The 14231-nt window shown below is 50.6% G+C and overlaps 1 protein-coding gene across 1 annotated transcript in view; it reads right to left on the reverse strand.

Moving 5' to 3' along the window:
• The window catches only part of LOC119969932 (ankyrin repeat domain-containing protein 31-like), a 273205-nt gene that overhangs the window by 34858 nt on the left and 224116 nt on the right, over positions 1–14231 (reverse strand). The window contains exon 17 of the mRNA XM_038803900.1: positions 791–983. Coding sequence (XP_038659828.1) covers positions 791–983 — 193 coding nt within the window. The remainder of the gene's footprint in view (positions 1–790; positions 984–14231) is intronic.

A 14231-nucleotide genomic window follows, 5' to 3' on the forward strand; every position in this document is an offset into this window, starting at 1 on the left:
CGCCGCCCCGCAAGATCAATCCTCCATGTCTTGCCCGCGGGGAGGACGGCATGCGCGGGTTGGCACCAGCCAACCTGCGCATGCGCGGGTGACGTCATGTACGCGCCGCCCGGCCGTGAAATTTACACGGCGCCGCTTTGAAGCAGCGCCAAGGCCCAGCGCGCGTCATTGGCGCGCCGACGCTCCTAGCCCCCTGGGAATGGGAGAATAGGGGGCGAGGAGCGGCTTCCGACACCGGAGTGAAACCACTCCGGTTTTCACTCCGGGCTTCGGCACTTAGACTCCCAATGGGAGAATTTGCCATTGTGTGCAGTTTTAGTCTCCTTATCTGAGGAAGGATGTTCTGCTTAGAGGGAGAGCAGCAAAGATTTACTAGACTGATTCCAGGGGTGGCGGGGACTGATGTATGAGGAGAGATTGAATTGGTTAGTTTGTATTCACTGGAGCTCAGAAGAATGAGGGGGGATTCTCATAGAACCCACAGGAAATGTTGAGGCCAAAACATTAAATGTTTTCAAGAAGCAGTTAGATATAGCACTTAGGGTGAAGGGGATCAAAGGGTTGTGGGAAAAGCGGGATTAAGCTATTGAGTTGGGTGATTAGCCATGATCAAAATGAATGGCAGAGAAGGCTCGAAGGGCCAAAGTGCCTCCTCCTGCTCCTGTTTTTCTATGTTTATATGTCCTGGGAGCTGTGTTATTTTCTTGTCAAGGAATAATTTTCAGCCATTATAAGAAAAAGTCTACCAGAAGAATATTTCAGAATCTCAGCAGAACCTTTTGAAACATACATTTCATTATTGATGAGCCATTGCAGAACCAACCTATAATTGGCTGAGGTTGTTCAGAAACAGTCACCTCACGATTACAATGGGTCTCAAGTAGATCCTTAATCTTATCATCAGCAAGTTCAGCAAAAGCATTCTTTCCATCTGCACTCTTCAGCTTGGGGTCAGCTCCATACTGTAGGAGGAGTTTCACAACCTGGAAAGATATAGTACAGCACCATGAGAATTCTTTCAGCTAAAATGCCAACATTTTGGGTTAAGATCACTTTATAACAACTTCATTTCTACACTTATAGGGCCAAATTCCACCATTAAAACTATCAAATTAGGATCCTGGTCCTGTGATTTACTGTTCCCAAGAAGGAACATGTACTTGTTTGTGGTAAACCTGTCTCTGTGAGTGGAATTTAGTTGTGGCAATAGGTATCACGTTCACCAGTTGGAGGAATGCTGGAAACCAGACATCCACTATCAATAGAAGGCCCAATGCAATTACCAAGTAGGCTGGAACAGGACAGCATCGGACCTCCTGTCGAATAAGGCCCCTCCCCCCCACTCCCCAGTGGGAGAGTTTTTGACCAATCAGAGGTTGGCAGCTCTCAATCACTGGCAGAGCTACCACAACATGCCCACACCAGGCACTGTCACTGGATCCCCAGGAAGGGAGATAAGTGGAGTAATGGGGGGAGGGAGGCTCGGCCAAAAGTTTGCATTCATGATGCACGCCCACTTTATCTCAACACAATAAATTGCTTTTGGATCAGACGCCAATCACTGATTTGCAAAAGCTAATTCTTCTGCATATGAAACAGGAGGCATTCATCACAGAAGCAATAATCGATGTTTTATTTTTAAAGTAGCCAATTAATTTGGTTAATTTTATATAAGCTTTTGCTTGAAGCACTTAATTCTACTTCCCATCACCACACATGAATCATCTCAATGATAGTTGAGAATAATACCTACAAATGTAGTAACCACAAGGGTACCAGTTATTAACTTTGAGGCTTATTCTGTGCAGGGTGGCAGATCTCACATGAAAAAATTTGGGGTATGATCTAACAGCCACGTCTCACTCAGAGGTACGATGTGGCCTGATAGGCCTCTTCCGGGATTTACCCAGCTCACCACACCTCGCGAGATCTAACGGAATACCGCAAGTTGTCGCAATCTGGATCCTGCCATTGTGGGCGAGATCAGTATTTGGCAAATCTGCATATAGAGTGAGTAGCTAGTCTCACTCTAATGTGCAGCACGCCTGATCTACCCGAGGCTTTGGGATTTAACCCCTTCACTTTGGAGACCTTAGGCGAGCACCGTTCAGTAATGGTCCCCATAAATAGGGACCACATGGAACGGCACTTGGGGGAGGGTCTCCCAGGGAATCGGAGCCCCCGGGTGATTGGCCGGGCAGAGTAGAACTCTGGAATTGCTGATGCCACCTGGGCACCTTGATACTGTCATCCTGACACCCTGTTAGTGCCATCTGGATGCCAGCCTCACACTGGCATTGTGCCCATGGCAAGCATCGGGCCTGAGGTTTCCCTGCCCATGTGAGATTGGGGTGGGGGGGGGGTGGTCTTTCTTGGTGCTATGGGCACTGGGAAACACCTGGCTAACCGTGCTCGACACGGCAATTTGGTTAGATCGTGCCCTTGAAGGAATTTCAGTACATTTGTCTAGCATTTTAACACAGCCGTCTCATTATAACTTTATCACTGGGTTTGGCATTGATTTTGCAGCAGATGAGAGTTGCCGATCCACCTCTGATGACGCAATCACCTCTCCAGTATTTAAAGGGTAAATCCAAAAAAAAATTTTTACATTTTAAGTACCCAATTATTTTTTTTCCAATTTAGGGCAATTAGCATGGCCAATCCACGTAACCTGCACGTCTTTGGGTTGTGGGGGGGAAACCCACGCATACATGGGGAGAATGTGCAAACTCCACATGGACAGTGACCCAGGGCCGGGATTCAAACCCGGGTGCTCAGCGCCGCAGTCCCAGTGCTAACCACTGCGCCACATGTCACCCTGGGTAAATGCAAAGATAAATTTGGAAAGGTAGGAAGGTACAGTACAAAGCTCAGCAATTGCAGAAATGGACTCAGGTTAGACCAAGTTTCAATCCTGACTTCCTGCTGTGGGTAATGAGGATGTAGAGAGAGATAATCTTACCCATTAAAGGGAGGAAGAAATCAACTATTGCCACTAAGAAGATGTGGTTGGAGGTGGCCCAGGATGTCGGTAGCAGCAAATTTGTGCCACATTCCGATTTCACTGCGGGAAAAACTTTAATAATTTGACCAGATCAGGAAAGGTTTGCAACGTTGCACATTCACTTATAACCTGCTGTATATATCACTGCCACAGCATCCATTCTCTACCAACTCTGTCTCATCAAGCCTTATCAATCACATCACACATCCAATAATCACCCTCACCACAGCCATCTGGTAAGCACTTGCCATTACAGTCACTCATAGGGCTGTTCTTTCCCCCATTGTAGGGTGAAGAACAATAGGAAGTGGGGGGGGAGATATTTGAAGGTGGCCCTTCACAGGATGCTCAGGTAGCAATTCTCTTACCTGAATATTAGCGAAGAACAGCACATGCAATGACTGCTCTTCAGAAAGTCACTGAAATCTGACTGGAAATTCCCACCTAAGGTCAACGGACCTTAAAATACTCCGCCAAATTTTCCGTCCCACCAGTTACGATTCCTTACAGGAGGCGGGTCTGGAAAATCTACCCCAATGTGTTTGATTCCAACCAGGCTCCCAGCTTGACATTCATTGATACATGAAGGAGCTCACCAATGCTCTCTAATAATTAAGAGCTTACTATATTTGGGACAGCACGGTAGCATGGTGGTTAGCATCAATGCTTCACAGCTCCAGGGTCCAGGTTCGATTCCCGGCTTTGTCACTGTCTGTGTGGAGTCTGCACGTCCTCCCCGTGTGTGCGTGGGCTTCCCCCGGGTGCTCCGGTTTCCTCCCACAGTCCAAAGATGTGCGGGTTAGGTGGATTGGCCATGCTAAATTGCCCGTAGTGTAAGGTTAATGGGGGGATTGTTGGGTTACGGGTATACGGGTTCCGTGGGTTTAAGTGGGGTGATCATTGCTCGGCACAACATCGAGGGCCGAAGGGCCTGTTCTGTGCTGTACTGTTCTATGTTCTATGTTCTATATTCATTCTTCATTGCCAGAGAGGTGCAGACATTGAGCATGTGGCTGCACTAGGAATGCAGGCTTCCCAATGATGCAGGGTGCCGTTGACTGCACGCACTTCTTCAATGTACAGTTGGTATGTGACCATACGCTCAATCTGCAGGTCAATGCCCAATGTCCTCACAGTAGTCATGTTGCCTTTATTCTGCATGGCCAACTGTGCTCGTTGCATTTGAACCAATGTAAGGATGGATACTGGGCAACAAGGGCTATCAACTGACCACATGGCTGACGATATCAATACGCAACACCCGTGCACAGCATGTGTACAATGAAGGCTGTGTTGCCACATGAAATGTGAAAGAACAGAACAATTATGTGCTGAAATAATGCTCCTGCTGCTTCAACCACACTGAGGGAGCCAGGAAGGAATTGGTGGAACAGATGGCAAGATTTGTCATGCTTTAGTGCAAGCTGCATAACCATTATGTGTGGATAGCCCTTCGCACCTACGGTGACCTCAGGATAGGAGGATGATGGAGGAGAAAAGTGGAAGCGAGGTTGCAACCTAGTCTGACCATGCTGTCCGTGAAGAACTCATTCCAATTCACTGCCAGTCATTGCAAATCTACCTTCTCTTTGCCACTCAATATCAGTTTCTGCTTGGCCTCAATACAAAAATAAAGCCACCACAAAATCAAAATTCTAAACAAAATTTATAAGTGAAATTATTCCACATTGCATACAAAATTCAACTTAGAGCCTGTCTTCTGTGTGACTTTGCTTATCCTAGTGCTCCCTCACAGTGCTACCCCATTAGCTGCAGCATGATTAGTGGAAGGTTGCTGATTTTTAGCAGACAAGACTGTAGAAGGCCTCTGAGGACAGCCTTCAGCAGCTAGAAGGCCCAGTTCAGGACTGCACCATTTCACCACTGGAGGAGTGGCAGGATTGGAAAATGGTGTTCCATGGAGATACTGGCTTTCCCCAGGGGTAATGACACAGTAATTCTAGTAATCTGTTGGAGGACAGATTGCTGAACTGCTATGTTACTCTGCGAACGATTTGTGCCCTTTCATCCAGGGCCATGCTGGCTTTGCATGGCAACAAGTTTACACAATATGGTCTCGGTCTCAGCTTTCACTACAGCACTCTGGTGGAAGCGATCATTAGTCACTGTGCCATGGCTTGTTTTAGTGCATACTGTTTAATGTTTGGATGGAGTTGGCCACCAGTTTCATGCTGGAATAAATAGGCTTAAAGCTCGACATAAAGCCTTGTGCCCGGTTAGTGCTGGACCCCACTATCGCTTCTTGAGATTGACAGCCTTCTGGCAGGTTTCCCAGTGCACTGAGCACTGTATATACCCATCAGCCTTCTCCTGTAAACTGCCCTATCCATGTGCTCATCTGTGTCCTCTGCAGCAGAACCTGTGTGAAACCTTGCCCTCTGATTAACTGGTAACTGTACTCTGCATGACCCTGTGCTGGCTACAGGTCACTCCAGTGTCCCACACCAGTCTGCTTTCCTCTAAGATGCAGTGACCATCTCTGAGCTGCAGCTGCAAGTGTAAAATCAAGTGACAGTTTTTAAAAATTATTTTCATGGAATGTGGGTGTTGCCGGCAAGGCCAGCATTCATTTCCCATGCCCAACTGTCCATGACCTGAGTGGCTTGCTGGGCATTTTCTGAGGGCAGTTGAGGTTTAAGCACATTGCTATAGGTCAAGAGTCACATGAAGACTAGACCAAGTAAGGGATGGCAGATTTCCCATTCGTCAACAAGATGATTTTTTACGACACCCAATGACAGTCACCAAGATTAGCTTTCAATTGCAGGTATATCAATTGAGTTTCAATGCTGCCATGGTAGGATTTGAACCCAATTGACCCTATTGAGCATTAGTATGGTCCTCTGGATTACTAGACCAGTGACATTAACATTATGCCACCATTCTCCCCATCCCAATCTTCACTGCCTTCTTTGTTTTCCTTCACTGCTTGATCAGTTATACTTCTTGGATATCTGAAAGGTGAAAAGCATAAGTATAAGTTTGCAATGCAAGGAGGAGCCAAAGTAAGAGGCGACTGCCCAAATCATCTGCAGACTGAAAATCAGAACAGAATGGAGATGGGAAGAAGGATTAGGTATAAGGATATTGTCAACTTAGAATCCCTACAGTGGAGAAGAAGGCCATTCTGCCCATTGAGTTTGCACCGACCCTCTGAAAGAGCACCCTATCTTAGCCCCTCCCCCTATAACTCTTTGGACACTAAGGGACAATTTAACATGGACAATCCACCTAATCTATACATCTTTGGACTGTGGGAGGAAATCGGGAGCACCCGGAGGAAATACACGCAAACACGGGGAGAACGAACAAACTCCACACAGTCACCCTTGGCTGGAATGGAACCCAGGTCTCTGGCACTATGAGGCAGCACTGATAACCTATATTCTGCCACGGTGCCGCCACAAATGATTCTTCAATTGAAAACTTAATTGAAAAGTCCAATGATTCCAACCCCACTGCTCTCAGCAACAGCCATCCCAATAATGGTCAGCATTATCCCCCCTATTGGGAAGGGGCAGGACATCTGGATATGCAGGTTGGCCTGTTCCCCCTTCAATTACTACCTCCTACTGTGTGTTACCTTGTCCTGCAAGAGAGAAGGCAGCTTGTCAGTGACTGTCACACAATTTGTTTGGCTGATGTGGCAGTCAGTTTCAGTGCATGTAAGCTGTGAGATATGGATGTGGGTGTGAGGCTTACACCAGTGTTAAGCGTGTGAGGGCACAGAGTAGTTATGAATGTCAGCTGTAAATTCTGTTTTATACAGATTGTTGATAGATGAGGGAAAGGGGCATGGTGGGGGGGTGGGAGCGGGTGGTGGTTGAGGGTCAGGAAGGTGGTGAATCGAGCAATGTTTGTGGATAGTGGTGCAGTTGGTAGAACAATGGGCAGCAGGGTAGCATGGTGGTTAGCATAAATGCTTCACAGCTCCAGGGTCCCAGGTTCGATTCCCGGCTGGGTCACTGTCTGTGTGGAGTCTGCACATCCTCCCCCTGTGTGCTTGGGTTTCCTCCGGGTGCTCCGGTTTCCTCCCCCAGTCCAAAGATGTGCGGGTTAGGTGGATTGGCCATGCTAAATTGCCCGTAGTGTCCTAATAAAAGTAAGGTTAAGGGGGGGTTGTTGGGTTACGGGTATAGGGTGGATATGTGGGTTTGAGTAGGGTGATCATGGCTCGGCACAACATTGAGGGCCGAAGGGCCTGTTCTGTGCTGTACTGTTCTATGTTCTATGTTCTAATATTGCAATTGGAGATGCAGTCACTGACCCTGACCACTTTTGGCAGTCTCTGAACTTCTTGCAATGTTGTACTACATCCTCGAAGTTTGACTTCTGGTATTGTGCACCGTGCTGTGGAAAGAAACCTGCAGCCCGGGGCCCAGATGCGGCCCATTTGGGTTTCGTGTGCGGCACACAAGGCATTTTGTTGACCGTTGCCCACGTGCGGGATTGCCACATTTTGCTGATTTCCATCCACGTAGTTTTTTTCCCCGTGGTATGACTGAAGTGATACATACATAAACCAAGGGAAAGTGAAGTGAAGTGCGTGCTGATTGCTCACAACATTGACCTTGAGAGCCGTGCGCTCCCTCTGCGTCCAAAGTGTAAATATTCTTCTGTTTTTACCATTTGAAGTTGATGATGGTTCTGTTAATAAATGAATGATTAAGCATTGTTTATAACTTGTTATGAAACATTCAGCGTGTATTAAATGTATCCAATCATATTCATGGGGTCTTGGTTAGTCAACAAGCCTGATTTCAATCAGTTGCCCACTGGGATGTAAGAGGGTCACTCAAGCGGCCCACTCACTAGCCTAGGTTGCCTATCACTGCCACTATGGCTACTAAATCCGACTGTGTGTCCTAAAGGATTTCCTGACCTGAGGTGCAGGCAGGCCATCTCTTCTTCACACCGACCTGAGGTGCAGACAGGCCATCTCTTCTTCACACCTACTTCACCACGGCCTCTAATTCAGTATTCAAAGACCTTAGAGCCCAGTGAAGAATGTTTTGCCATTCTTCTGTCTTTCTCAGGTCAGATTCAGCTTCCCCAAGATTCGCAACACCTGCTCCAGTCACAGCTTACCTCCCTTTCAACGAATTCAAGTTTTCTTTAAGCATTACAGACTGTTTTAACTGATGCTAGCCAGTCATGATGCGAGCCCCTGTTCTGGCATCCAGCCAATTAATAGCACAGTTAACGCTGATTGGACATGATGCGCACACAAAGACTCGAATCGGTACAAGAGAGGCTTTATTACCGTGAGATGTTATTCCTTCGGCTGCAGCTGTAGAATGGCAGCTCAGGGGAATTTATAAATATTTATACTGCTCCCTGTGTGCGGAGCTAGCCGGCAGGGGCTTACCGGAAAACCTGTAATACAGGTACTGTCGTACTTCCCCTAAGACAAGCACACACATATATATACAGTGGTAGATCACCACATTCACCCCCTGTAAAAAATGAGTCCGGCGGGGGTGACGTGAAACTATAATACATAAACGTGACCTATTTACAGTGGGGGAGGGGAAAAAAGAACCAAGTTGTGGTGAATGTGATTCACACCGGATTATAATCTGTATATACACGTGTCTATATTGTAAGTGCAGTTGCACTACCTGACCTCCAGGGGGAGTAGCTCTGGGAATGCTCGAGAGTTGTACTGGGCCCCTCCCTTGGCCCCGCCCAGGACTCCTCCCCCGGGAGCTGCTGTATAAAGATCAGTGCCACAGGGTCAGCCGGCCAGTTCACCGAAAGTTCAACGGCTAACAGGCTGGCTCTGTTGTAAGTATATTAAAACCGCTATTCTAATCCTACAAGCACGTGTCCGTAGAATTGTTGGTTCCAACAATTTAATATACTTAGGAAACAGTCGAAGAAATCATGGAAGCAGCCCTCAAGCCTAGAACTCGACCCACAGGATGCAGAGGCTAAGGAAATTTTTTCCCACTGGCTGAGATGTTTTAAAGCCTACCTGGCAGAAGTCAGCACCGCCGGAACAACGGAGGAACAAAAACTCAACCTACTGCACGCGAGGGTAAGCCACAGAATCTCCACACAGCTAAATCCGGCAGGTTCTTACACCGCAGTGCTGGCAATATTGGACAAAATGTATGTTAGGCCCATTAACGAGGTTTATGCACGCCACGTGTTTACGACTCGCCGTCAGCGGCCTACAGAAACGCTTGCCGAGTTTGTAAGGGAATTTAACAATCATTCCAATGACTGTAATTATCAAGCCGTTACCGAGGCTGAACATAGGGAGCTTGCTGTGCGGGACGTTTTCGTAGCGGGCCTCAGGTCTAACTATGTGCGCTAAAGACTGCTAGAAAAAGGGGCCCAGGACTTAGACACTACTGTGGAGGCTGCTACCACTATGGAAGTTTCCTTCCGCAGCCTCACGTCGTTTCCCGCGGACCCCACGACCTCATCGTGGACCCCCGACCAACAGTCCCCCCAGGCCTGTGCCGCACAGCCCCCCAGCTACCGCGCTGCCAAAGCCAGTTACTCAGCTGCCCCAGCCAGCTACTCAGCTGCCCCAGCCTGCCATTTCTGTGGCCAAAGCCAGCACCCGCGGCAGCACTGCCCGGCCCAATCCGCGACCTGCAGCAGCTGCGGGAAGAAAGGCCACTATGTCAGAGTGTGCCTCGCAAAAAAGGCCCCAGTTTTTAACTCCCCTGCAGAGAGAACAAATCGCTCCCAACACCAGCGGGCCCGCGGGGCCCAAAACGCTGCGGCCTATGCCCCGACTCCGCCCCCTCCCGCCACGTGCGATCCATGGGGGCCGCCATCTTGGCAAACGCCCCACCATGCGGCCGGCCACGTGCGACTCATAAGAACATAAGAACTAGGAGCAGGAGTAGGCCATCTGGCCCCTCGAGCCTGCTCCGCCATTCAATTAGATCATGGCTGATCTTTTGTGGACTCAGCTCCACTTTCCGGCCCGAACACCATAACCCTTAATCCCTTTATTCTTCAAAAAACTATCTATCTTTACCTTAAAAACATGTAATGAAGGAGCCTCAACTGCTTCACTGGGCAAGGAATTCCATAGATTCACAACCCTTTGGGTGAAGAAGTTCCTCCTAAACTCAGTCCTAAATCTACTTCCCCTTATTTTGAGGCTATGTCCCCTAGTTCTGCTTTCACCCGCCAGTGGAAACAACCTGCCCGCATCTATCCTATCTATTCCCTTCATAATTTTAAATGTTTCTAATGACTCATGGGGGACGCCATCTTCCTCGCCGCTCACCATGTGCGATCCACGGGCCCCATCTGCATCAGCATGCTCAGAAAGCTCATCGGAAGAATACGACTTCCACGGGCACTCACCACGCGGCCCGTAACTCAACGCGGTCACCCTGGATCAAACCCGCCCCATGCACCTATGAAGTTCAATGGCGGAGGTCCAGATCAACGGGTACAGCACGCCATGCCTCTTTGACTCCGGGAGCACCGAGAGCTTTATAAATCCAGAGCTGGTAAAACGCTGTTCGCTTTCTATTTTTCCGGTGAGCCAAACTATCGCCCTCGCTTCGGGCTCCCACTCAGTCCAAATCCAAGGACGCACCGTCGCTACGCTCACAATCCGAGGCGCCAGCTATTCTAAATTTAAACTTTATGTCCTGCCCGACCTCTGCGCGCCACTCTTATTAGGCCTGGATTTCCAGTGCAACCTCAAGAGCCTCACCCTCAGCTTCGGCGGGCCCCTGCCCCAACTCACTATCTGCAGCCTAGCCACGCTGCGCATCTCCCCCCTCCTCTCTTCGCCAATCTCACTCCAGATTGCAAACCAGTAGCTACTCGCAGCAGGCGATACAGCCTACAGGATAGGGTCTTTATTCCGATCGGAGGTCCGACGGCTGCTCAGTGAGGGGATCATAGAGGCCAGTATTAGTCCCTGGAGAGCTCAGGTGATGGTCGTCAAGACCGGGGAAAGATTTCGCATGGTCGTCGACTATAGCCAGACCATAAATCTCTTTACGCTCCTAGACGCGTATCCCCTCCCCAGAATTGCAGACATGGTTAGTCAGATCTGCCAATATCGGCTATTTTCCACGGTGGATCTGAAGTCTGCATACCACCAGCTCCCAATCCGCCCGGAGGACCGCCACTACACGGCGTTCGAGGCCGATGGCCGCCTCTTCCACTTCCTCCGGGTTCCCTTCGGCGTCACCAATGGGGTTTCGGTGTTCCAACGAGCAATGGACCGAATGGTAGACCAGTTTCCAGGCCTTCGACGGCATCAAGGAGGACATCGCCAAAGCAGCCAATCGGGCGGTGGATGAATCCACTCCCTTTCAGATGGAGAGCGACGCCTCAGAGGTAGCTCTAGCAGCCACTTTAAATCAGGCAGGGAGGCCCGTTGCATTTTTCACCCGTATCCTATCCGCTTCAGAACTCCGACACTCCTCAGTCGAGAAGGAAGCGCAAGCCATCGTGGAGGCTGTTCGTCACTGGAGGCACTACCTCGCAGGTAGGAGGTTCACCCTCATCACCGACCAACGATCGGTTGCCTTTATGTTTGACAACTCGCAAAAGAGCAAAATAAAAAATGATAAAATCCTTCGGTGGAGGATCGTACTCTCCACCTATAGTTACGATATTAAATATCGACCGGGGAAGCTCACCTATGATGCCCTATCCCGCGGGACATGCGCCAGCGCGCAGATCTGCCGTCTGAAAGCCATCCACGTGGACCTCTGCCATCCAGGGGTCACCCGGCTCGCCCACTACATCAGAGCCCGAAACCTGCCTTTCTCCAACGAGGAGGTAAAGACGGTCACCAGGGACTGCCCGATCTGTGCGGAGTGCAAACCGCACTTCAATAGACCAGACAGGGCCCACCTGGTCAAGGCTTCTAGGCCCTTTGAACGCCTTGCGATCGATTTCAAAGGGCCACTCCCCTCCACCAACAAGAACATTTATTTCCTCAACATCATCGACGAGTTCTCCCGATTCCCTTTTGCCATTCCATGCCCTGATATGACCTCCCACACAGTCATTAGGGCCCTGCATAGTGTCTTCACCCTGTTTGGTTTCCCCAGCTACGTGTACAGCGACCGGGGTTCGTCCTTTATGAGTGACGAGCTGCGTCAGTACCTGCTTGACAAGGGCATCGCCTCGAGCAGGACTACCAGCTACAACCCCAGGGGAACGGACAGGTGGAGAGGGAGAATGCGACGGTCTGGAAGACCGTCCTGCTGACCCTCCGGTCTAGAAAACTCCAAGTCTCCCAATGGCAAGAAGTCCTCCCAGACGCGCTCCACACTATCAGATCCCTCCTCTGTACAGCTACAAATCAAACCCCTCACGAGCGACTCTTCATTTTTTCTAGGGGCACTACCACGGGAGTCTCACTTCCGCCGTGGCTGAGGACATCAGGCCCGGTCCTCCTGAGGAAGCACGTCAGGGGGCACAAAACTGACCCCCTTGTTGAAAAGGTGCGCCTCCTCCATTCCAACCCCCAGTACGCATTTGTGGAGTTCCCGGACGGTCGCCAGGACACAGTATCCCTTCGGGACCTGGCACCCGCTGGATCCAGCCCCCCCACCCCCCCCCCCCACCCCCACTGAGGAACCCCTTACCCCGTTCCCTATGCTGCCACCTCCTCGCGCCCCCGATTCCACAAGCCCACCCCACCGGTTCCACGCGCCAGAACCAGGTCGCCCCCAGCGCCCCCAGTCTCCGGTCGAGCCAGAGGTGTATAAAGTTTGGACGAGACCCGCCCCGGAGTCTGCCATCGTACCCCAGCTCTCAACACCCACCCAGCCACCGCAAGAGGCTGCAACCCCGGTGCCACACAGATCGAAAAGAACAATTCGTCCACCGGACAGACTAACTCTGTGAGCCACCACCCCCGCTGGACTCGATTTTTTTCACAGGGGGTGAATGTGGTGAATGTGATTCACACCGGATTATAATCTGTATATACATGTGTCTACATTGTAAGTGCAGTTGCACTACCTGACCTCGAAGGGGAGTAGCTCTGGGAATGCTCGAGAGTTGTACTGGGCTCCTCCCTTGGCTCCGCCCAGGACTCCTCCCCCGGGGGCTGCTGTATAAAGATCAGTGCCACAAGGTCAGCCGGCCAGTTCACCGAAAGTTCAACGGCTAACAAGCTGGCTCTGTTGTAAGTATATTAAAACCGCTATTCTAATCCTACAAGCACGTGTCCGTAGAATTGTTGGTTCCAATATACTTAGGAAACAGTCGAAGTAAATCATGGAAGCAGCACTCAAGCCCGGACGCCTAGAACTCGACCCGCAGGATGCAGAGGCTAAAGAAATTTTTTCCCACTGGCTGAGATGTCATCTTGCAACCCGGTGCCCGCCACAGGTTGAGTTGGACCGGCGGTCGGACAGTTCGTTGTGAGCGACGCAGCAGAGGTGGCGACGTCTGCACAGGCGTCGGTGCTGGCGGTGTTGGTGCTGGCCAGTGGCTGGATGACTCTGGGAGCGAGCCAAAATCTTCCATGTCCTCTAGTGTGGGCAGGGGAACGAGGGATGGACCTGGTGGGGCTGATGTTGGGGGCACCAGGGAAAAGGATGGTGGCGCGTGGGTAGGGAGGTGTGTGGGCATGGGATCGGCGCCCGAGGGAGCCAGGTCCCTGAGCGAGACTGTATCCTGGCAGCCGTCGGGGAACTCCACGTAGGCATACTGGGGGTTCGCGTGGAGCAGGCGTACCTTGTCCACCAGAGGGTCTGCCTTGTGGAGCCTGAAATGCCTACGAAGTAGGACTGGCCCTGGAGCTGCGAGCCAAGTCGGGAGAGACACCCCGGATGTAGACTTCCTGGGGAAGGCAAAAACAGGTTCATGGGGTGTGTTGTTAGTTGCGGTGCACAGAGTGACCGAATGGAATGGAGCGCGTCAGGGAGGACCTGCTGCCAGCGAGCGGTTGGGAGGTTCCTGGACCGTGGGGCTAGCTGGACGGCCCTCCATACTGTCCCGTTCTCTCTCTCTACCTCCCCGTTTCCCCGGGGGTTGTAGCTGGTCGTCCTGCTGGAGGTGATACCCCTGCTGAGCAGGAACTGACGCAGCTCATCACTCATGAATGAGGATCCCCTGTCGCTGTGGATGTAGTCAAGGAAACCGAACAGAGCGAATATGGAATCGAGGGCCTTGATGACGGTGGCAGACGTCATATCCGGGCATGGGATGGCGAAGGGGAACCTAGAGAATTCATCGACCACACTAAGGA

The sequence above is a fragment of the Scyliorhinus canicula genome, chromosome 8 (genome assembly GCF_902713615.1).
Source record: "Scyliorhinus canicula chromosome 8, sScyCan1.1, whole genome shotgun sequence".
NCBI classification, from domain to species: domain Eukaryota; kingdom Metazoa; phylum Chordata; class Chondrichthyes; order Carcharhiniformes; family Scyliorhinidae; genus Scyliorhinus; species Scyliorhinus canicula.